The sequence below is a fragment of the Panthera uncia genome (genome assembly GCF_023721935.1).
Source record: "Panthera uncia isolate 11264 chromosome B3 unlocalized genomic scaffold, Puncia_PCG_1.0 HiC_scaffold_1, whole genome shotgun sequence".
Lineage (NCBI taxonomy): Eukaryota > Metazoa > Chordata > Mammalia > Carnivora > Felidae > Panthera > Panthera uncia.
The window spans coordinates 115277757-115302904 of NW_026057582.1; the positions used below are offsets into that span (position 1 = coordinate 115277757).

The following is a 25148-nucleotide window of genomic DNA, read 5'->3' on the forward strand; positions in this document are numbered from 1 at the left end:
GATTTAGTTCTCCTGGCACCATCATATGCCATCAGGTACCAAGTAGAATGATAATATTTGAGTCCCCTTAGAGGTTAATAGCCGATCTCTTTTTTGTATTGATGAATATACTAGCTAATTGCTTTTAATTCCTGAAAGTAGGAAATCTGGACAAAGTATCATAGGTGTTAATTTTTAATTGGTATAAGAATTCAGATGGAACTACTATGCTTTTCAAACTGTAGCTCTGACTAAAAGATGTTCTTAGTTTTTGTTGTTGAAATAAGATAATAGCTTTGTAAACTAACCCCTGGAAAGGTACTGTAACAGGGTTTGCAGGCTCTGTACCACTGGGCAGCTGTGTAGTTGAAATCATGCTTCACTTCAGTTGAGCCACCAATTCACTCCCATCCTGTATAGAAGTTACCAAGTGTGCAGTTGGGGACTTGGACCTCAGAGGAAGAAATCTGGAAAAAGCATGTTTCTTTTTAGAGGATTTAATTTATTTTTTTATTAAATGACATTGATGAAGAGCATGTAATATAGTGCAGGCTCAGAATACTACTGTCACTTTTGTCTAATTTCTTACATGAAATTAGTATCTTGAAAGAATGTATTCTTGCAGGTTTAGGGTTAAGTTGTGTGGATTACTTTGCCTAAATCCTGCTAACAACTGTTGAATCTTATTTATTTGATAGTGACCACAATGTATGATAAAATGGCTAAGCTGTCTTTTTTGGTTGCCCTGTATTCATTCATTCATTCATTCATTCATTCACTCGTTTGTTTTTTTTATAGAGAGCGCAAACTGGGGAGAGGGACAGGGAGAGGGGAAAGAATCTTAAGCAGGCTCCACGCTCAGTGCGGACCCCGGAGCCCGATGCAGGGCTCAATCCCATGACCCTGGGATCATGACCTGCGCTGAAATCATGAGTTGGATGCTCAACTGCCTGAGCCACTCAGACACCCCACCCTGCTTTTAGATATACAAGTTCTGGGTTTGATTCTTTGGCTGTGATTTTAAATAATTATTCTAATATTATTTTTTAAATATTTGAAATGCTATTTTATTTGTACTATTTTGAGAAAAAGCAGAAATAATCTTCTCTTTAGTTACATTCTTATTGTTTTGTCACATTCTAATCTGAAAGAAAAATAATCAGTATCTGCATAAAGAGACTCCATTAACGGCTAGGCAGATTTCAGTTTTTTGTAACTATCTATCAAAAGCAGCAAGTGATTCTTCTGTGTAGTGCCAGAAGTTTTTGCTGGTAAAAAAGATAATTTTGATAGTACAAGATAGTCTGCCAGTGATCTGCCAGTGAATTCTTGGTTCAGCAGAGGTACTCTTGCAAACTTGAAAACAGTGAATATTGTTGCAATCTTACCTTCCATTGATGGGGCAAGAGGAATAGCTCTTTATGCCTACTCATCAGTGAATCAGTAAACAAGAAGACAAGACCATAATATGATTGTTATGTCTCTGCTAAAGCAGAAATCAGTCTTGCTGTAATTAGACAATTAAAAGGGGGAATTCTAATTATCTTCTATATATAAGAAATCCGAGTGGTTAAAATTTTATGCTTTCCCAGAATTTAATTATAATTCCACACAGGAAAAATGAGGAAATAAAATAAAAATTATTTAGCTTCATCATAGATAAATAGATGTAGATGGGCAGGAGCTCAGTAGTTGACAATGGACTATTATATAAGACTTCTTCTATTGCCTAGATTCACTAATTTTAACAGCAGAAATTATTATTATCAAATAAAGTACAGTGTCCTGTAAACAAATGTGGTTAGGTCCTGTTCTTTACCTCTAGGAAACCCTGAGTCTGAAATATATTGGCTGTGTTATTACTGTATGTGTGAGACCGAGAACCTAAGCACTGCCTCATTTTCACCATTTCTAAAATGATGAATTTAACACTTACATTGAGTGAAAGGTAAAGGGCACAATCTACAATTAAATTTGAATAGAGAGCTGTGCTGATTTTGGCTTACCAGATAATACTTATTCAAAGTAAGAATTTTTATTTAAGGTCAGTTGGTAGTAAGATCAGTTGGCCTAAGTTTTGTTTTGGTTTTTGTTTTTTGTTAAAGGGTTTTCTTTTTTCCCCCTAAGTTGCCCTTTTTCTATTAAAAAAAAATTTTTTTTTTTTTTTTTACTGTTTATTTTTGAGAGAGAGAGAGAGAGAGCAAGTGAGCGCAGGGGAGAGGTAGAGAGCGAGGGAGACACAGAATCCGAAACAGGCTCCAGGCTCTGAGCTGTCAGCATAGAGCCTGACGCAGGGCTCGAACTCATAGACTGCGAGATCATGACCTGAGCCGAGGTCGGATGCTTAACCGACTGAGCCACCCAGATGCCCCTAGTCACCCTTTTTCTAATAAGAACAATTTCTATAGTTGACCCTTAAGATTTTATGCTCTGTTGGTATTTGTAGTGGTGGCTCTATTTGTATCTTTCTGTTAGATGGATAATTAAAAACTCTTTTAATTATAGGTGGCACAGGATCTCTGCAAAGTAGCAGGTGTAGCAAAAGTTCTGATTGCTCAGCATGATGCATACAAAGGCCTCCTTCCAGGTGAGATTTTTCCATTGGAAAAAGTGTAATGTCTAAATTATACTTGAATATAAGAATATGAAAACATTATGAAGTGTATTTATCAAATGTGTTTAATTCTTAGAGGAACTGACACCATTAATTTTGGCAACTCAGAAGCAGTTCAATTACACACACATCTGTGCTGGAGCATCTGCCTTTGGAAAGGTGAGAAGATTGAGAATGTGATGTCATTATTTGGAAGGGTTATTAGATTTCATTGTGCTTGAAATGTACAACAGACTGTGTTTAGGTAGCTAATCCTGGCTTTCTGAATTAATATGGTAATAGTTTTGCTAAAATGTATTCTTTTAAGACTTTGTTACAATTTCTATAAAAATGCCACCTCCACCTTTTCAAATTTTGTCATAGAGACAACTCTGTGCTTTCAAGATTTTGTCATAATTTATTAGAATGCTACTTCCAGAGTTTCAAATTTTGTCATGGACAAAACTCTAGGATAATTTTAAAAATTATTTTTCTTTAAAAACAACGTTGAACTGTCTCTGTGTGTGTGTGAATGTCATTGTAGTCGTAACCCATCTTAAGCAATGGTTTATTTGGGTGGCTGATAGATATTTACAAAGGCCAAATTCTGTCTACTTGGGGGATTTGGTAATGGCTGTGTGGTAGTTGAAAACATCCTTAGGGTAAAGAAAACTATAATCTGATCATGTGCATTGTGATATGTCTGAAGAAAGAATGTGCTGTCGGGCAGTTAGTTATCTGCATGAAGTTTTAAAAAAGGGGGAAGCTAAGTGGGAGCCCAGGAGAATTTGTCAGTGGGTTGTTCTTGCTCTCTCTGTGGCCATGGGTATTCTAGCTCCCTTTTATCCCATTCTTAATAAGCTGCTGTTTTTAGTTTTTGTTTTACTTTTAAAGATTATAAATTAGTTGTACACAAATACATTTTTATTATAGAGGGTGCATGTAGTACTGAGCAGTATGCAGAGCAGAGCAAGGTATCAAAGTCTCCCTTTCTTCCCAGCTCCCTCTTCCCGCTTCAGAGGTACAGGTGTTAACAATTGTACGTACTTTTAGTCCTGCTGCTGTGGATTTTGAAATTGTAATACCTGTACAAATTTTTTTTACTCCTAAGATAATATAACATGAATTATTTTGAGACTGGTGGTTTTTACTTAAGAATGTGTCCTGAAAATATTTGCTCATGTCTGTCTCATTTTTTTGTGGCTGCATAATATTCAATATTTAGCTAAGGATGGACAGTTAGGTTGCTTCTAATTTTTTGCATTTATAAGCCTTACTGTAAATAAATGTCCCTGTACATACATCTTTGTATACATGTGCTGCTATTTATTTAGAGTAGAGCTCTAGAAGTGAAATAGCTGGGTCAAAGACTGTGTGCTTTTAAAATTTTGATATATATTGCTAAATTGCTGTCTTAAGAGGATGTCTTGCCAGCACTTGGTATTATACATTTTAACATTTTCCCCCAATCTGATGGGTGAAAAATTATATTTTGTAACTTTTGCATTTCTCTGATAGTAAGATCAGACGTCTTTTCATATAGTTATTGGTTGTTTTTATTTCCTTTTTTGAATTGTCTTGATTTGACTTTTTTTTCTTTTACTATCATAATTTTGGTGTAATTGATTTTAAAGTTTATTTATTTTGAGAGAGAGAAAGAGAAAGCACAGGAGGGGCAGAGAGAGAGAGAATTCCAAGCAGGCTCCACACCACCGGAGCAGAGCCCAACATGGGGCTCGAACCCATGAACCGTGAGATCATGACCTGAGCCGAAATCAAGAGTTGGACGCTTAACTGCCTGAGCCACCCAGGCGCCCCTGTTGTAATTGATTTTAAAATATTAGTTTGAGGAATAAGATATCTTATTCAAATATCTCTTATATCAAATAACCATGTTGAGTGATTAACAGTGAGCTCCCAACATACTGATCTTGTTTCTTGTGAAATGAATAGTGTTTGTGAATATTAATCTGTGATATAGTATTGCTTCTAGGCATGAATCACTGCAAACCATGTAGAGAACTTGCAGAATAACCCATGTAAATTGGTGTAGTTTGTTTTTAACCTCTAGAATTATCAATTTGAACTCACTAATTTTTTTCTTTTAAGGTTAACAGAATTTCTAGGCAGTAACAATGTTCCACCTACAATGTAAACACAAGTTTAACAAACAATTACTCTTTTATTAGGTTATCACATTGCAGACTATCATACATTTTTCAGGGGTTTTTTTTATAGACTTTAGTGATTGATAGGTAAGGTGAGTCCACAGACATATATGACCTTGGGCTAGTCATTTTACCTTCCTGACGTCTGTTTTTCTTGTACGTAAAATGGTGTAGTTTGATCAAGTGATGTCTAAGATCTATCAAGTAGAGAGGTTAAAAAAAAAAAAGAATGGGTTTCCTCTGTGGTAGGTTGCCCTTTCTCTGGAAAAGATTAAGTCAGGATTGACATCTCACCACTGTTACAGATGAGCATTGAAGTAAAAGATCTTTGTGGACCATTCTATCTGAGGATTTTGATTTGGTACTAGATGATTTAAACAGATTTCATGAGTCTTGAGTTTCTGTGTTGATGGTTAATCTAAAATCTTGTTAAACCAAAAAAAGGGCATTCGTTGCATCTAATTAGCTAGATTTTAATAGTCTGAGCTTAATTGTGGTGTTGCAACATATGAGAGTTTTGAGAACAAGGGTCACATAATAGTAGCTGGTGCTGTATAGCCTCTGAATGGGTTTGGAATGAAAAAGAGTCCATTAGATGAAGCTGAGCAGTCTGCTCTGTAATAGTCCTTTACCAACTGTGGTTTGAGATTGCATACTTCATACTGGTATGCTAGAATTTAAAAATCTGTCATCCTTTTGTACATGAAAAAACACTGACAGTTGTTTCATCTCTTTCCCTGAAATCATGTGGTCAAGCCTGTTTGGACAGTGTAGAGATAGATCTGTTTACATCTACCCTGTCAGGACATTTAAATGAAAGATCAGATCTGGAGAAACATAAAGCCTTTAAGCACCATGATAAATTTTTTTTCAAGATGTGCTAAATAAAACAGGGATAAGAAGGTACAAAAGGTATTAAAATGCAAGCAATTTAGAAAGTTTAAAACTGTAAAAAGAGATACAGTCTGCACAGCCTAACATTTGTAATAGAATTTGCTCGACCAGATAACAGTATTCCAATAGTATTTCCTGAACAGTTAAAGAAGGTGATTTCAAGAAGAGTTACTTACTGAAGCAGGCTTTAAATATTGTCAAACTTGATTTATTTTAAAAGTAGGCATCTTCTAAACTTATTTACCAAGTTAGAAGTATATTTAATGGCATTTTAATTGTTTTCCCAAATGCTTCATTTTCTAAGAGATCTTAATTTTTCTAATTGTGGTTTTATAAACTGTGGTACTTTTCAGTGGCTCTTCTGTCATGGTTGAAGGAGAACTGCTATGTAATGAAGGTAAAAATAAACTGAAAGTTAGAAAATCTTTCCTGTTGGGAGATATGACAGGAGGAAAATTGACTCAGGCTGTCAACCCTTGTTAGCATCAATATATATAGAACTGCTTGCTTATCAGATGTAGGGTAGGGACCCAAGAGGAATAGAAGACACAAAACCTCTACCCTGGGGGTGCTTCTGAGTTTAGTCGTGAATCATTATAGTATGTATATTAAAATTATTTTAAAACTAACCACATGTTAGTGCCAATTAAGTAGTGTAATTTTACATGCAAGTGGGTAATCCCGGGAGAATTCTTAGAGAACAAAGATGGTTTGGGGATGGAATTGAGAGAAAGTTGAATACTGTTATAGTGAGAGTTTGCCTCCTGGAGATGGTTTCATGTACCAAGTTCAGGAGATGCCCTGGAATAAGCTCTGTAGAAAGCAGTGTAGAATTCAGCTTTCTATTTGTGTGATAAAAGCAGCACTTCACTTTTTTCATTACACTTAGATGATGTTATCATCTAAGAAAACCTTTGAGTCTAGAAAGTATGGACATTCAGTCTTCACTAACTAACTCTGTTTTAGAGCCCTAGAGTCATAGAATTTTAGACTAGAAGCTAGGAATTACCTTCCTGTTATTTGTGAGGTGACGTAACTGAGACTTTGGGGAAATCGTGGCTTTCCCAATGATCCCTGCTAGTGAGGGCAAAGTTATCACACATATCTATTCCAGAGATGTTCTGTGCATATACAAGGAAAAGAATATACATTACTTTTGTTGCTTCTGTACATATTATACAGCTGTGCTTCACCTTTCTCATATGGTTACATAGGATTCCATTATACGGATGAGCTATAATTTATAAACCTATCCCTTGTTGATGGGTATTTAGGTGAGTTTTGATCTTTTTTATTGCAATATTGATTTTTAAAAAGGTGAAAATGTCTGCTTTGATACTTTTTCTTTCATATACATTAAATATATACATGTCTAATCTTTTTCAGTATTTGAGAATTTTACTACTCCTCTAAATATTTTTCTATCTTACCTAAATTAAGTAATCCACAAGGGTCACACTTTGTGAGTAATGTTCATTAAAGTGAATATCATATCTTACAATTCAACTTACTGAGTTAAGGTGGTTTATTACTGTAAAACTCATAAAACTCTTAATGTAGTTAGAGTAATGGTAGACTCTTACCTAATCTTTTTTTTAATATGAAATTTATTGTCAAATTGGTTTCCATACAACACCCAGTGCTCATCCCAACAGGTGCCCTCCTCAATGCCCATCACCCACTTGCCCCTCCCTCCCACCCCTCCATCAACCCTCAGTTTATTCTCAGTTTTTAAGTCTCTTATGGTTTGGCTCCCTCCCTCTCTAACTTTTTTTTTCTCTTCCCCTTCCCCATGGTCTTCTGTTAAATTTCTCAGGATCCACATAAGAGTGAAAACATATGGTATCTGTCTTTCTCTGTATGACTTATTTCACTTAGCATAACACTCTCCAGTTCCATCCACCTTGCTACAAAAGGCCATATTTCATTCTTTCTCATTACCAAGTAGTATTCCATTGTGTATATAAACTACAATTTCTTTATCCATTCATCAGTTGATGGACATTTAGGCTCTTTCCATAATTTGGCTATTGTTGAAAGTGCTGCTGTAAACATTGGGGCACAAGTGCCCCTATGCATCAGCACTCCTGTATCCCTTGGATAAATTCCTAGCAGTGCTACTCCTGGGTCACAGGGTAGATCTATTTTTAATTTTTTGAGGAAGACTTTTACTTAATCATAAAGACTATCCAAAAAGTTGTACTTGAAGTTGTAGTATGTCTAAAGATGCATATGAAATATAAAATACTTGAATTAAAACTTCTACAGAATATGCATTTAGAGAATGTTATTGTTGATAGTTGATAGCCATCCATAAGTATGTATGTGTGTAATTCACTGCTTATTTTGCTTTTAGAACCTTTTGCCCAGAATAGCAGCCAAACTTGATGTTGCTCCAATTTCTGATATCATTGCAATCAAATCACCTGACACATTTGTGAGAACTATTTATGCAGGTGAGTACCCAAGGAAAATAATTAATCAACATAATAACTTTTGGTGAATTTTAAAAGCAGAAATTAATTTGAAGATAGGATTTTATTTATTTATTTATTTATTTATTTATTTGATTTTTTAAAAATATAATTTATTGTTCAGTTGGTTTCCATACAACACCCAGTGCTCATCCCAACAAGTGCCCTCGTCAATGCCCATCACCCACTTGCCCTCTCCCCTACCCCCCATCAACCCTCAGTTTGTTCTCCGTATTTAAGAGTCTTTTATGGTTTGCTTCCCTCCCTCTCTGTTTGTAACTTTTTTCCCCCTTCCCCTCCCCCATGGTCTTCTGTTAAGTTTCTCAAGATCCGCATATGAGTGAAAACATACGGTATCTGTCTTTCTCTGACTGACTTACTTCACTTAGCATAATACCCTCCAGTTCCATCCATGTTGCTGCAAATAGCCATATTTCATTCTTTCTCATTGCCAAGTAGTAGTGCATTGTATATATAAACCACATCTTCTTTATCCATTCATCAGTTGATGGACATTTAGGTTCTTACCATACTTTGGCTATTGTTGAAAGTGCTGCTATAAACATTGGGGTACATGTGCCCCTATGCATCAGCACTCTTGTATCCCTTGGGTAAATTCCCAGCAGTGTTATTGCTGGGTCATAGGGTAGTTCTATTTTTAATTTTTTAAGGAACTTCCACACTGTTTTCTAGAATGGTTGCACCAGTTTGCATTCCCACCAAGAGTGCAAGAGGGTTCCTGTTTCTCCACATCCTCTCCAGCATGAAGATAGGATTTAAAACAAGCCATACCTTTGCTTTAAATGGACCATCTTAAAGGTTTCTGAGAAAAACCTTAATCTTAGAATTGATACTAGACCATGACATTTCATTCTGTTTGATAGATCCAGAGCACTTTTCTTTCCTGCCTGGTTATTCAGTTTACAGAGTGACGAGATTTTTCCAATCATCAATAAAGATTAGATTCACTGTTCAGTACATTTTGTAAGTGGCACCTGGAGAAGCAAAACTTTTCCATTTAAAAAAAAATAGTATTCTTAATCTTTGCTGCTTCTATTCCATTTCCATCTGCATTAAGAAATTCATTTCAGTGTCTCTTTCGTTGATTGATCTTCTTTTTTTTTTATTAAACTTTTTTTTTTTTTTAACGTTTATTTATTTTTGAGACAGAGAGAGACACAGCATGAACGGGGAGGGGCAGAGAGAGAGGGAGACACAGAATCTGAAGCAAGCTCCAGGCTCTGAGCCAACAGCCCAGAGCCCGACGCGAGGCTCGAACTCGCGGACCGCGAGATCGTGACCTGAGCTGAAGTCGGACGCTTAACCGACTGAGCCACCCAGGCGCCCCCTTTTTTTTTTTTTTTTTTAACTTTTTTTTTTTTTTAACGTTTATTTATTTTTGAGACAGAGAGAGACACAGTCGTTGATTGATCTTCTAAGCACTCTGGTCTCTAGTGGGGCTAGAGAAAGCAATGAACTCTTTGTTCTTTCTGATTGAAGTTCTGTGTTTCAATTTAATAGTCAGTTCTCAAATTAGATCTTTCGTCTTTAGTAGTTTGAGGGGAAATATTGGTCAAGTTTAGGTCACTCTTACATGATTGCTAATCCATAAGAAATGTCTTAAATTCTTTTAAAATCCTGGCATATCACACCTCTTGTTCTTTAATACCCTATCATATTTTCATTTATTTTCCTCTCTTAGCATGCATAGTGGCTTCAGTCTTAAGTTGTTGCAGCTAATGTTGTTGAGTTATGGATTGTTTTTGGAGAAGGAAGCTTTTGTTTATATTTCTTTTAGGAAGACCATGCCTTATTAGGGTGGCTGCCTAGTCTATTCCAGTTCTTTACTTCCAGGCAGGTCAGAACATGTCCTTCTTTTAAAAACATCCAAGGTTATACAAATATCCACTGATCAGTTTTTTCAGTGTTATGGTCCTTTTCCCTGCACTTAGTAGAGGTAGAAAACAATTGGTCCACAGTTATTTCTTCCCTGTTTTCATGAAGTAAATTCTTAACCTCTAAGGAATACATGTCTTTCATGAGTGTTTTTTAAAAAATTTTTTTTTTCAACGTTTTTTATTTATTTTTGGGACAGAGAGAGAGACAGAGCATGAACGGGGGAGGGGCAGAGAGAGAGGGAGACACAGAATCGGAAACAGGCTCCAGGCTCCGAGCCGTCAGCCCAGAGCCCGACGTGGGGCTCGAACTCACGGACCGCGAGATCGTGACCTGGCTGAAGTCGGACGCTTAACCGACTGCGCCACCCAGGCGCCCCTCATGAGTGTTTTTTTAAAAATAAATTGTGTATTTCAGGAAATGCTTTATGTACAGTGAAGTGTGATGAAAAAGTGAAGGTGTTTTCTGTCCGAGGAACATCTTTTGAAGCTGCAGCAACAAGTGGAGGTAGTGCCAGTTCAGAAAAGGGTGAGTGTTCATTTGAAGTTCGTATTTGTTTTGTTTCTTGTTTTTCTTTTAGTTCATGGATTATATTAGAGTAAGAGATGGCCTCTGCTTAGATTTCTAATACACAGTGTCTGAGAGCTCAGTCTAAGTAATATTCCCAAGCTTATACAAAAGTAACGTGCCTTTTTCATATCATTTTTGGTACTAGTATAGTTGTTTTTGTAGATCAGAGGGGTGAGAGAAAAGGTCCATTAAGATTAATCTGTTATGTCAGGGCGCCTGGGTGGCGCAGTCGGTTAAGCGTCCGACTTCAGCCAGGTCACGATCTCGCGGTCCGTGAGTTCGAGCCCCGCGTCAGGCTCTGGGCTGATGGCTCGGAGCCTGGAGCCTGTTTCCAATTCTGTGTCTCCCTCTCTGTCTGCCCCTCCCCCGTTCATGCTCTGTCTCTCTCTGTCCCAAAAATAAATAAAAAACGTTGAAAAAAAAAAAAAAAAAAGATTAATCTGTTATGTTGATGTTAGGATTTTTTACTTTTCTCTCCATTTCCTATTATAGTACTTGAGAGGTTCAGTGTAATGGAAGGATGTAATTAAAAGTAAATGTTTAGGGGCGCTTGGGTGGCTCAGTCAGTTAGGCTTCCGACTTCAGCTCAGGTCATGATCTCACGGTTCGTGGGTTCGAGCCCTGTGTTGGGCTTTGTGCTGACAGCTCAGAGCCTGGAGCCTGTTTCAGATTCTCTGTCTCCCTCTCTCTATGCTCCTCCCCTGTACACTCTGTGTCTCTGCCTCAAAAATAAATAAACATTAAAAAAAAATTTAAAAAAAAAGTAAATGTTTAGAGGGTGTTACTCTTTACTGTATACAGTATCTTATTTGAACCCCATAAAGAGAGGGTCATTCCAGTTCTGTAGTAGACTCAGCGAAGTAAATGACTTTTCAAAAGTCGTGTAGCTGATAAGGTAAAAGCTAGAACCCAGTCCCTTGAATTCTTTCCAAAAATCCCAGAGAATGAAATGAACACAAAAAATTCACAGTAACTAACAAACTTCAATTTCATGGAATTAATTCTTTGTTTATCTTAAAAATTACTATTATTGAACTTTAACTCGTGGTCATTGTTTTGTTATCTGTATCAATATATACAGCATCAAGTACTTCCCCAGTAGGGATATCAGAATGGCTTGACCAGAAATTAACAAAAAGTGATCGACCAGAGCTAACTGGGGCCAGAGTAGTGATATCTGGTGGTAAGTAGATTATTGTAATTTATTAATTTTAAAAGATACTTTGATTTTAAAATACTTTGATTTTATTAGTATTCATTTTAGAGGAGCATAGGGTTTGTTTTTTTTTTTTTTTTTTTTCCAAATGTAACAAGTTGGTAAGTTGCAAGTATTATTCCCATTTTAGCAATTAAAATGAAATCATGAGCTTGATAACCCACTTTGGGCTCTTTATTGCACATCTGTATCTCTGGCACCAGGGGGAGCATGGCACAAGTCATCTCTGTAGCTGTATAGAATGGAGTTTGTGTATTCTTTATGGAATGGAGTTTAGGTTTAGTTAAATTTTTTTTCCCCCATCTGTTTTCAACAAGGCCGGGGTTTGAAGAATGGAGAGAACTTTAAGTTGTTGTATGATTTGGCAGATCAACTACATGCTGCAGGTAAGGTTATTTTCTTTGGTAGAAAAATATTCTTTTTTTGTTGGATATATTTTTTCCTTATTTCATTTTATACAGAGGTCATTCAAGGCTGCAAATTATTTTGCTTTCTCTGGTTTTGACTTTTCTCTCTGAAATGGTTTTTCTTAGTCTCCAAGTAGCATTCATTGTGGAGACGGTATCCTTATGCTTTTTAATTATTTATGTCACACTCTTATATTTGCCAAATCTTTGTATTTTTTCTATTAAATAATTTTTTTTTTAATGTCAGCTTTAGTGCCTACTTCTGATTCAGGAATGTCCTTGCTTTTCTCTTTACTGGTAGTCTAATATAAACCTCTCCTAAAAATAGAAGTTAACATTATCTAAAAATTGTAGTTAACCAGGGGCGCCTGGGTGGCTCAGTTGGTTGAGAGTCCGACTTTGGCTCAGGTCATGATCTCGCATTTTGTGGGTTTGGGTGCCACATCAGGCTCTGTGCTAACAGCACGGAGCCTGGAGCCTGCTTCAGATTCTGTGTTTCCCCTCTCTCTATCCTTCCCCTGCTCTCACTCTGTTTCTCCCTCTTTCTCAAAAATAAACATCTAAAAAAGAATTGTAGTTAACCATTTATAGAAAAGCTAGTACGTATTAAAAATGTACTGATCAGAGTGGAATGTCTTTTGAAAAGTCAGAAAATTGGCAATATTTTAGTTTTTAATTATAGAACTATTACATGAATATATTCTTTTTTATAAAAAAGTCTCCATTCTGTCTTTCCTTATTTAAGGGTTTTGTGTATAACTTTCTAGGTTTTCCCTATGCTTTTATATGAGTATATATTTATATATGTACTCATAGAAACCGTAATGGCTTTGTCTGAATAAAGGCATGATATTGACTCTTTATGATCAGATGGTGTTATTTGAGGGTGTTTCATTCACTTATTCTTTAATTGAAGAAATATTTATTGAGTGTCTGCCATATGTCAGGCATTATTTTAGGAGCTAGGGAAATAACAGTGAGTAAAATAAGCAAAGTTATGTTTGTATTGGGTGAGACTGGACTTTGTATTAGGTTCCTGTGGCTGCTGTAACAAATTGCTGTAAACTTGGTGGCTTAAAACAACAGAAGATTGTGCTCTCACAGTTCTAGAGGCCAGAAGTGTGAAGTGTGTTGAAATCATGGTGTTGGCAGGACCACACTCTGGGAGCAATCTGTTCATTTCTGTGTCTAGAGGTTTCCCTGACATTTCTAGGCATGTGGCTGCATCACTCCAATCTCTGCCTCAGTCTTTATATCACCTTCTCCTCTGTGTATCTGTCTCACATCTCCTTCTGTATCTCTCTAATGAGGGATACATGTGATGACATTTAGAGACCACCTAGATAATTCAGGGTAGGTACCCTCTCCTAAGATCCTTAATTTTATATCATATCTGCTGCCATGTTTGTTAATACTCACAGATTCTGGGGATTAGAAAGTGAATATATCTTTGGAGGGGCTGTTTTTCTGCCTACCACAGACACTAAACAAAATAAATTAGTAAATAGTATATTAAATTAAGGGTAGTAAACGCTATGAAAAGGATGAGGAGGAGGAGTTTGGAGAGGGAGGGTTTCAGTTTTAAATAAGGTGGTCAGAGGAAGCCTTAAGAAGGAGACATCTGAACAAAGGTTTGATGGATGTGAGGAAGCAAGCCATGAGATCTGAAAGAGAGTGTTTCAGGTAGAGGGACCAGTAAAGTAACAAAGGGCCTGACTAAGGCAGAAGCATGTCTGGTCTGTGTGATGAATAGTAGGGAGGCCAGTGTGGCTGGAATAGGAAGTGCAAAAAGGAAGAGTAGTTAAGAGACAAGATTGGGGGTAATAGACCAGACCATGCCTTTGTAAAGAGATTGTTTTTCTCTGGATGAAATGGGAAACCATTGAAAGATTTGAGAAGAGTCACATGATCTGTTTTGAGTCACATCTAGCTACAGTTTTGAGCACAGAGTATAGGGAAATAAGTGCATTAACAGGGAGATCAATTAGGCTGTTTCAATCAGGTGAGAGACATGTGTGGTTTGGATAAGGTTAGTAGCAATGGATGTGGGGAGAAATAGTTTTGGGATATATAGTTGAAGGTAAAGAACCACTTGGATTTCCTGACAGATTGGATATATATTATGAGAGAGAGGTTTTTTTTTTATTTTTTGTTTACACTTATTTATTTTTGAGAGACAGTGAGACAAAGTAAGAGTGGGGGAGGGACAGAGAGAGACGGGGACACAGAATCCGAAGCAGGCTCCAGGTTCCGAGCTGTCAGCACAGAGCCTGATGCAGGGCTTGAACTCACAAACTGTGAGATCATGACCTTAGCTAAAGTCAGATGCCCAATCAACTGAGCCACCCAGGAGCCCTGAGTACAGACAGCTCTTTAGAGAAATTTTGCTGTATAGGAGAACAGCAAAATGAACATTATTTGCGGGGGGGGGGGGGGGGGGGGGGGGTGGGGGGTGGAATGGGGCCAACAAGGGTGTTACAAAGAGGGGACAAATAATAGCATGCTTCTGTGCTGATGGGAATGCTCCAGTTGAGAGGGAAAAATTAATCATATAGCAGAGGGAGGGAGAGTTGCTGCAGTGATGTCCTTAAGTAGGCCACAAAAAATATTGGTCACAGCTTCAAGTTTATGGGTGTATGTTAGTTGGAGCATGTGAAAGTTTGCTTGTGATTATTTCAGTTTTTTCAGTGAAATAAGAAGCAAGCTCATCAGCTGAGAGTGATGATGTTAAAGAGTATTGGAAGTTTAATGAGAGAAGGAAAACTATGAAATTATAGTTTAGGAAAGAGTGAGAGAATTAAGGCCTATTTATTTAAAGTAAAACCCAGTTAGCACAGCTTGGTGTTGGTGTTTTTCTCCAGTTATGCTGAACTACAGGGGGACAGGTATGGAAAAGGTAAGGGAGGTTGTTTAATCAATTAACCAGAGATGGTGCTTTTTCCAGTTGGGTGTGATGATTTAAGAGGAAGGCAAGGAAATTGCAGGCGTATGCAACTAAGTGATTAGAGTCATTGATCGTAGAATTTAAGCTAGGGTAAAGAAGAGCAAACACAGTGGGAGAGAGGGACAGTGAATAGAAATGTAGATCCCAGTGAGGTCAGAGGATTGTTGGAGTTGGGTATGAAGTGAGTCAGCTGGAAAGAGTAGGTCACAGAGAGACATTGGAAATTGTCAGGGGATTGGTAATTGAAAGTTTGAGGGATATGACCATGGGTGTGGCTGAGGACAGAGATGACTGCAGGAGAGTTGTTTAAGGAACCAAGAAGCCAGGTATTAAAATCTTCGAGAATTAAGACTAGTATTGGAGAAAGTGACAATGACCCAGAAGCTAAAAATCATTGAGAAATGAAGGAGATTGACCTAGTGGTTGATAGATGACACAGCAATACGTGGGTGATTATGATGACATGAGATTCAAAGCTGAAGGCTTTTAAGGAGGAAGGAGGGAAAACTTTCTGAGGGTGTCAATGAGGTGCCCGCCTATAGGCCCAGTGGTATGAAGTTGGTGGCAGATAACATCTGCTGGAGAGGATTGCAGGGGAATCATTGTCCTCAGGGAGCATCTAGACAAATAGGAAGATGGGTGAAGATTAGGACGTATGCAGGGCATTATGGAGATTAGTGTGTGGATTATGAAGGATAACCTTTGAGTCTGGGGCTTGTTGTAGTGACTGATGCAAGTAAAGGGCAGGATGTGATCAGTCATCACTGATCTAGGTAGTGTTGTTGAGACTGAGCATTAGGAGGTAGTGAGGAGTACTATTTGTGACTTTCTCTTGTCCTCTGTAGATGAAGATGAAGAGGATCGGAGGGTCATTCAACCCCTAGTGTGAGAGGGGTGACCTTATTCCCAAGTACAGGGCTCCTTATTGACTCCTGATGAAGGAGGATAGAAGGCTAGTTAACTTCTCATTTTTTTTTTTAGATAGCAGATATTGGTTAAAACTTATCTTGTGTTATACGTAACTTGTCTTTTTCTGATCATAGGAAATAATGATATAGTACCTTTCTTCAAAAGTTGTGAAGTTGTCAGGGCGCCTGGTTGGCTCGGTAGTTTGGGCGTCAGACTTCGGCTCAGGTCGTGATCTTGCGGTTCACGAGTTCGAGCACCGCATCGGGCTCTGTGCTGACAGTTCAGAGCCTGGAGCCTGCTTCAGATTCTGTGCCTCTCCCTCTGTCTCTGCCCCTCTCCCGCTCGTGCTCTGTCTCTGTCTCTCTCTCGAAAATGGATAAACATTAAAAAAAAAATTTTAAAGAAAAGGAAAAGTTGTGAAGTTATTGAGGCATTTGGGTGACTCAGTTGGTTATGTGTCTGACAGCACGGAGCCTGCTTGGGATTCTCCCTCCTCCCCTCCCCAACTCGTGTGTGCACATGCTCACTCTCTCTCAAAAAATAAATAAATAAACTTTAAAAATCTTAAAAAAAAATTTGAACTTATTGCATAAAGGACCATTATATAATGGCATGCCAAACAGATTATGTTTTATGAATGCCTGAATGTCTTTTTGATAAAGCAAGCAGAGGACTTCAGCCAAATTTAAAATCTTAAATCCTTGGGTATAAGTAGAAGGCATTTCTTGAAGTTTTGTGTGTAAAATGCACTAGTACTTCATTTTAGAATTTTTGACCAGTGACAGGAGGATTTTTTTTTTAAACAAGGCCTTTATAAAATAAATTTCTGATTGTACTTGTCGGTGTCTTTCTAATACACTTATTAGTGAATATCCCGACCAGTGGAATAAGAGCTTAAAAAAATGACAAATATGTTTTTCCCCATTTAGTTGGTGCTTCTCGTGCTGCTGTTGATGCTGGCTTTGTTCCCAATGATATGCAAGTTGGACAGACGGGAAAAATAGTAGCACCAGTAAGTATTGCAATAAAATATGCCATCCAAAATTCTATGGAGATAAAAAGTGTGTGTATGTGTATGTGTTTATATTTGTACACTTTATATATATGTATAATTTACTGAATAACTATCTCAGTGATTTATGTTCTATTCAGTGTATCTAGGCAGTTAGCCATTACCATGGTGAACGTGTCCTCCTCACAAGGTCTGTGGATTTCTTGGTCTCAGTAATGTGCTTTGCAGTTCTTAAATCCAGCATTGTCTTTCAGATATTTTCTTAAGTTTTTATTCAAATTCCAGTGTCTTTCATGGGGTACCTGAGTAGCTCAGTCAGTTAAGTGTCCAACTCTTGGTTTCACCTTAGGTCATGATCTCATGGTTTGTGAGTTCGAGCCCCACCTCTGTCATTATTGTATACATTGACCCACATTTGGCCAGTGAGAGCCTCTTTGAGATGGTGGCTCCTGTGTCTTTTCTGACCTGTTCCCATCATTCTTTGAGCCCTTTCTTACTTTCTAACAGAACAATATATTCCAGGCTCATTTTGTACTTTTCCTATCCCAGCCTGGAATTTGTCTTTTCTCCAATGAGTCTTGGTGCCCTTTAACGAAGAATAGTATTTTGTAGGCAACATCTGGATGCTAGTTGCATTCATTGCTATTGGGATGTTGTTATTCCCAAGACCTCTCAGTGAAAAAATCTAGGGAATGCATATAACTGTGTGTATGTGTAGGCAAACACACATGCATAATTATATACAGTACACATTTACATCTGTATTTCTGAATCAGTCTCTATGTATTGAAAAGTGTAAGGGCAACTGGGTGGCTCAGTCAGTTAAGCATTGATTTTGACTCTTGATTTTGGCTCAGGTCATGATCTCATGGTTTGTGAGTTCAAGCCCCACATTGGGCTGTGTGCTGACAGTGTGGAGGCTGCTTGCGATTCTCTCTCTCCCTCTCTCTCTGCCCCTCCCCTGCTCACTTGAGAGCTCTGTCTCAAAATGAATTAAAAAAAAAAAGAAAACTGTAGTTCACTTTGATACTGCCAATTCCAGTCTAATACCACAGAGTCAATTCCAGTTCTCTCCCTTTATCTTTTGTAATGCCCTTACCCCACTGTAAAAAACCTGGACCCTCCCAATATCCTACCCTGCACAGATGCCCTCCTTGCCCTGCTCAGGCTCTGACACTCTGCACTGAACAGTCCTTCTATATAGATACTCTTCCCACTTTGCTTGGACTCTGACACCCCTTTCTGGATCATTTCTTCCCAAAGTGTAGTTTTACATTCCTACCAACAATGTATTTGGGTTCCAGTTGCTCTTCATTTTTACCTACCAACATTTGGTGTTTTAGCTGTTCAAGTGTATGTGCAGTGGTACCTTATTGTGGTTTTAATTTGCATTTGCCTGGGGCGCCTGGGTGGCGCAGTCGGTTAAGCGTCCGACTTCAGCCAGGTCACGATCTCGCGGTCCGTGAGTTCGAGCCCCGCGTCAGGCTCTGGGCTGATGGCTCGGAGCCTGGAGCCTGTTTCCGATTCTGTGTCTCCCTCTCTCTCTGCCCCTCCCCCGTTCATGCTCTGTCTCTCTCTGTCCCAAAAATAAATAAAAAATGTTGAAAAAAAAAAAATTAAAAAAAAAAAAAATTTGCATTTGCCTGATATCTAATCATGATGAACATTGTTGTGTTTTGGGGATTCACATGTCTTCCTTAAGAAGTGTCCATTTAACTCTTTGGCCCTTTTTTATTGAATTGCTTGTCTTTTGTTACTGAGATGTTGATATTATATATATTTATATATATAGTTATATTATGTAATTGTATAACCTTCTTGTCAGATATATTTTGCAAATATTTTCTCCCAAAGTGTGGCTTGCCTGTTTATTTTCTTAATGGTATCAGGTTGAGGAACTTCCCTACTATTCCCAATTTGTTGAGAGTTGTTACCATGAATGGTGGTTGAATTTTGTCAAACGTTTTTCTACACTTACTGAAATGATCATGTTTTTTACTACTTTATTTTGTTAATATGATGAGTTACATTTTTGATTTTTGAAAGTTAAATCACTTTGAATTATAGTGATAAACCCTATTTGATCATGATAGGTTATCTTTTAAAAAAATTTTTTTTTAATGTTTATTTTGTGTGTGAGAGAGAGAGAGAGAGAGCGCGAGCATGTGCGCGAGCCGGGGAGGGGCAGAGAGAGAGGGAGACACAGAATCCAAAGCAGGCTCCAGGCTCCGAGCTGTCAGCACAGAGCCCAATGTGGGTCTCGAACCCACAAACAGTGAGATCATGACCTGAGCTGAAGTCAGACGCTCAACTGACTGAGCCACCCAGGTGCCCTGTGATAGGTTATCTTTTTAATATATTGCTGGTTTTGATTGACCAGTATTTTGTTGAGGATTTTGAGGTCTGTCTTGATCAAAATAATCTGCAACTTTCTTTTTTAAAAATACTTGTCTAAAAAAAATGAAAATACTTGTCTAATTTTGGTATCATCATAATGCTGCCTTCATAAAATGAGTTGAAAGATGTTCCCTCCTGCTCTATTTTCTGAATGAGTTTGTGTAAGATTGTATTTGCTTTGTTTTGTCTTAAATGTGATAGAATTCAGTAGTGATGTCATTTTGGCCCGGAGTTTTCTTTGGTGGAGTATTTGAGAGTTGACTCAATTTCTTTAATGGTTTTAGGGCTATTGAGATTTTCGATTTTATTTTGAGTCTGTTTGACTAAGTGATATGTTTCAAGGAATTGGCCCTATTCTTCTAAGTGGTCAAACGTATTAGATAAAGGTGTTGATGATACTGCTCTAATTGCTTTTTATTGTCTATAAGATCTTCTGAAGTGATAGGTCCTCTTTAATTTCTGCAATTGTAATTTGTGTCTTCTCTTTTTTGTTCACCTCTTCATCAGTCTAGTGAAAAGTTTCTAAAAAATTTTTAAGGGTTGTGTAGGTGACTCAGTTGGTTAAGTATCCAACCCTTGATTTCAGCTCAGGTCATGATCTCTAAGTTTGTGAGATCAAGCTCCACGTAGTGCTCTCTGCTGACAGTGTGGAGCCTGCTTAGGATTGTTTCTCTCCCTTTCTCTCTGCCCCTCCCCTGCTAACCCATGAACATGCTCTCCCTCTCAAAATAAATAAATAAACGTTAAAAAAAATGTTTTTTTAAATCTCATTGATCCAACTATTTTAGAATAATAGCTTTACTGAGGTATAATTCATATACCATACAATTCATCTGATTAAATGTTTAATTCAGTGGCTTTTAGTACAGTCACAGTTATACGACCATCACCTCAGTTAGTTCTGGAACATTTTCATCGCCCCCAAAAGAAACTGCATAGGTGTTTTGTTTTTGTTTTTGTTTTTTTCTCCAACTCCCCCAGGCCAAGGCAACTAACATTCTACTTTCTGTCTATGTAGATTTATTTGCCTATTCTGGATATTTCATGTTAATAGAATTATATAATATGTGGTCTTTTATGTTTTTTATTTTCATTTAGCATAATGTTTTTAAGGTTTATCTATGTCATAGTATTACTTTTTATTGTTAATAGTATTCCATTAGGTGGATATGCCACCTTTTATTTATCCATTCATAATTTGATGGACATTTGGGTTGTTTTTACATTTTGACTATTATGAATAGTGCAGATATGAACATTCATGTATAAGTTTTTGTGTGGACCTGTATTTTAATTTTTCTTGAATGTGTATCTAGGGCTGGAATTGCTGGATCATATGTTAACTCTATGTTTAACCTTTGGAGGATCTGCCAAATTATTTTCCGTAGCAGCTATACCAATTTTTATGAACCAATTTTTGGCTTTGTTAATTGTTTTCATTGTCTTTTTTTTTTATTTTTAGTCGATTTTTTTCTCTCTTAATTTTCTCCCTTGTGATGACTTTGGGTTTACCTTACTCCTAAAGTAGAACTTTACTTCATCAACTTTGTATTGTTTATTTTTAAAATTTTGTAAAAAGTTTGTTTGTTTACTTACATACATATGTATGTATGTAATCTCTATACCCAGCATAGGGCTTGCATGCTTTTTTGACTAGGTCAGCCAAGTGCCCCTCTATTGTTTATTTTTAAATTTTTTTAAATTTGATGTTTATTTATTTTTTTTTTGTCTTCATTCATTCAGCTTTTTATTTATTTATTTATTTATTTATTTATTTATTTAATATATGAAATTTACTGTCAAATTGGTTTCCATACAACACCCAGTGCTCATCCCAAAAGGTGCCCTCCTCAATACCCATCACCCACCCTACCCTCCCTCCCACCCCCCATCAACCCTCAGTTTGTTCTCAGTTTTTAACGGTCTCTTATGCTTTGGCTCTCTCCCACTCTAACCTCTTTTTTTTTTTTTTTCCTTCCCCTCCCCCATGGGTTTCTGTTACGTTTCTCAGGATCCACATAAGAGTGAAACCATATGGTATCTGTCTTTCTCTGTATGGCTTATTTCACTTAGCATCACACTCTCCAGTTCCATCCACGTTGCTACAAAAGGCCATATTTCATTCTTTCTCATTGCCACGTAGTATTCCATTGTGTATATAAACCACAATTTCTTTATCCATTCATCAGTTGATGGACATTTAGGCTCTTTCCATAATTTGGCTATTGTTGAGAGTGCTGCTGTAAACACTGGGGTACAAGTGCCCCTATGCATCAGTACTCCTGTATCCCTTGGATAAATTCCTAGCAGTGCTATTGCTGGGTCATAGGGTAGGTCTATTTTTAATTTTCTGAGGAACCTCCACACTGCTTTCCAGAGTGGCTGCACCAATTTGCATTCCCACCAACAGTGCAAGAGGGTTCCCGTTTCTCCACATCCTCTCCAGCATCTATAGTCTCCTGATTTGTTCATTTTGGCCACTCTGACTGGCGTGAGGTGATATCTGAGTGTGGTTTTGATTTGTATTTCCCTGATAAGGAGCGACGTTGAACATCTTTTCATGTGCCTGTTGGCCATCCGGATGTCTTCTTTAGAGAAGTGTCTATTCATGTTTTCTGCCCATTTCTTCACTGGGTTATTTGTTTTTCGGGTGTGGAGTTTGGTGAGCTCTTTATAGATTTTGGATACTAGCCCTTTGTCCCATATGTCATTTGCAAATATCTTTTCCCATTCCGTTGGTTGCCTTTTAGTTTTGTTGGTTGTTTCCTTTGCTGTGCAGAAGCTTTTTATCTTCATAAGGTCCCAGTAATTCACTTTTGCTTTTAATTCCCTTGCCTTTGGGGATGTGTCGAGTAAGAGATTGCTACGGCTGAGGTCAGAGAGGTCTTTTCCTGCTTTCTCCTCTAAGGTTTTGATGGTTTCCTGTCTCACATTCAGGTCCTTTATCCATTTTGAGTTTATTTTTGTGAATGGTGTGAGAAAGTGGTCTAGTTTCAACCTTCTGCATGTTGCTGTCCAGTTCTCCCAGCACCATTTGTTAAAGAGACTGTCTTTTTTCCATTGGATGTTCTTTCCTGCTTTGTCAAAGATGAGTTGGCCATACGTTTGTGGGTCTAGTTCTGGGGTTTCTATTCTATTCCATTGGTCTATGTGTCTGTTTTTATGCCAATACCATGCTGTCTTGATGATTACAGCTTTGTAGTAGAGGCTAAAGTCTGGGATTGTGATGCCTCCTGCTTTGGTCTTCTTCTTCAAAATTACTTTGGCTATTCGGGGCCTTTTGTGGTTCCATATGAATTTTAGGATTGCTTGTTCTAGTTTCGAGAAGAATGCTGGTGCAATTTTGATTGGGATTGCATTGAATGTGTAGAGAGCTTTGGGTAGTATTGACATTTTGACAATATTTATTCTTCCAATCCATGAGCAGGGAATGTCCTTCCATTTCTTTATATCTTCTTCAATTAACTGCATAAGCTTTCTATAGTTTTCAGCATACAGATCTTTTACATCTTTGGTTAGATTTATCCCTAGGTATTTTATGCTTCTTGGTGCAATTGTGAATGGGATCAGTTTCTTTATTTGTCTTTCTGTTACTTCATTGTTAGTGTGTAAGAATGCAACTGATTTCTGTACATTGATTTTGTATCCTGCAACTTTGCTGAATTCATGTATCAGTTCTAGCAGACTTTTGGTGGAGTCTGTCGGATTTTCCATGTATAATATCATGTCATCTGGAAAAAGCGAAAGCTTGACTTCATCTTTGCCAATTTTGATGCCTTTGATTTCCTTTTGTTGTCTGATTGCTGAAGCTAGAACTTCCAGCACTATGTTAAACAACAGCGGTGAGAGTGGGCATCCCTGTCGTGTTCCTGATCTCAGGGAAAAAGCTCTCAGTTTTTCCCCGTTGAGGATGATGTTAGCTGTGGGCTTTTCATAAATGGCTTTTATGATCTTTAAGTATGTTCCTTCTATCCCGACTTCTCAAGGGTTTTTATTAAGAAAGCGTGCTGGATTTTGTCAAAGGCCTTTTCTGCATCGATTGACAGGATCATATGGTTCTTCTCTTTTTTTTTGTTAATGTGATGTGTCACGTTGATTGATTTGCGAATGTTGAACCAGCCCTGCATCCCAGGAATGAATCCCACTTGATCATGGTGAATAATTCTTTTTATATGCTGTTGAATTCGATTTGCTAGTATCTTATTGAGATTTTTGCATCCATATTCATCAGGGATATTGGCCTGTAGTTCTCTTTTTTTACTGGGTCTCTGTCTGGTTTAGGAATCAAAGTAATACTGGCTTCCTAGAATGAGTCTGGAAGTTTTCCTTCCCTTTCTATTTCTTGGAATAGCTTGAGAAGGATAGGTATTATCTCTGCTTTAAACGTCTGGTAGAACTCCCCTGGGAAGCCATCTGGTTCTGGACTCTTCTTTGTTGGGAGATTTTTGATAACCGATTCAATTTCTTCGCTGGTTATGGGTCTGTTCAAGCTTTCTATATCCTCCTGATTGAGTTTTGGAAGCGTGTGGGTGTTTAGGAATTTGTCCATTTCTTCCAGGTTGTCCAATTTGTTGGCATATAATTTTTCATAGTATTCCCTGATAATTGTTTGTATCTCTGAGGGATTGGTTGTAATAATTCCATTTTCATTCATGGTTTTATCTATTTGGGTCATCTCCCTTTTCTTTTTGAGAAGCCTGGCTAGAGGTTTGTCAATTTTGTTTATTTTTTCAAAAAACCAACTCTTGGTTTCGTTAATCTGCTCTACAGATTTTTTAGATTCTATATTGTTTATTTCTGCTCTGATCTTTATTATTTCTCTTCTTCTGCTGGGTTTAGGCTGCCTTTGCTGTTCTGCTTCTATTTCCTTTAGGTGTGCTGTTAGATTTTGTATTTGGGATTTTTCTTGTTTCTTGAGATAGGCCTAGATTGCAATGTATTTTCCTCTCAGGACTGCCTTCGCTGCATCCCAAAGCGTTTGGATTGTTGTATTTTCATTTTCGTTTGTTTCCATATATTTTTAAATTTCTTCTCTAATTGCCTGGTTGACCCACTCATTCGTTAGTAGGGTGTTCTTTAACCTCCATGCTTTTGGAGGTTTTCCAGACTTTTTCCTGTGGTTGATTTCAAGCTTCATAGCATTGTGGTCTGAAAGTATGCATGGTATAATTTCAATTCTTGTAAACTTATGAAGGGCTGTTTTGTGACCCAGTATATGATCTATCTTGGAGAATGTTCCATGTGCACTCGAGAAGAAAGTATATTCTGTTGCTTTGGGATGCAGAGTTCTAAATATATCTGTCAAGTCCATCTGATCCAATGTTGCATTCAGGGCCCTTGTTTCTTTATTGACTGTGTTTCTAGATGATCTATCCATTTCTGTAAGTGGGGTGTTAAAGTCCCCTGCAATTACCACATTCTTATCAATAAGGTTGCTTATGTTTATGAGTAATTGTTTTATATATTTGGGGGCTCCGGTATTCGGCGCATAGACATTTATAATTGTTAGCTCTTCCTGATGGATAGACCCTGTAATTATTATATAATGCCCTTCTTCATCTCTTGTTACAGCCTGTAATTTAAAGTCTAGTTTGTCTGATATAAGTATGGCTACTCCAGCTTTCTTTTGGCTTCCAGTAGCATGATAAATAGTTCTCCATCCCCTCACTCTCAATCTAAAGGTGTCCTC

The 25148-nt window shown here is 37.6% G+C and overlaps 1 protein-coding gene across 4 annotated transcripts in view; it reads left to right on the forward strand.

Annotated features, from left to right (window-relative positions):
- Positions 1 to 25148, forward strand: part of ETFA (electron transfer flavoprotein subunit alpha) — an 81962-nt gene that overhangs the window by 16207 nt on the left and 40607 nt on the right. For all 4 annotated transcript variants that reach the window (XM_049611908.1, XM_049611907.1, XM_049611905.1 and 1 more), the window contains exons 3-9: positions 2485 to 2566; positions 2670 to 2752; positions 7991 to 8090; positions 10422 to 10532; positions 11656 to 11757; positions 12108 to 12176; positions 16980 to 17062. In XM_049611908.1, the coding sequence (XP_049467865.1) occupies positions 2485 to 2566; positions 2670 to 2752; positions 7991 to 8090; positions 10422 to 10532; positions 11656 to 11757; positions 12108 to 12176; positions 16980 to 17062 (630 nt within the window). The remainder of the gene's footprint in view (positions 1 to 2484; positions 2567 to 2669; positions 2753 to 7990; positions 8091 to 10421; positions 10533 to 11655; positions 11758 to 12107; positions 12177 to 16979; positions 17063 to 25148) is intronic.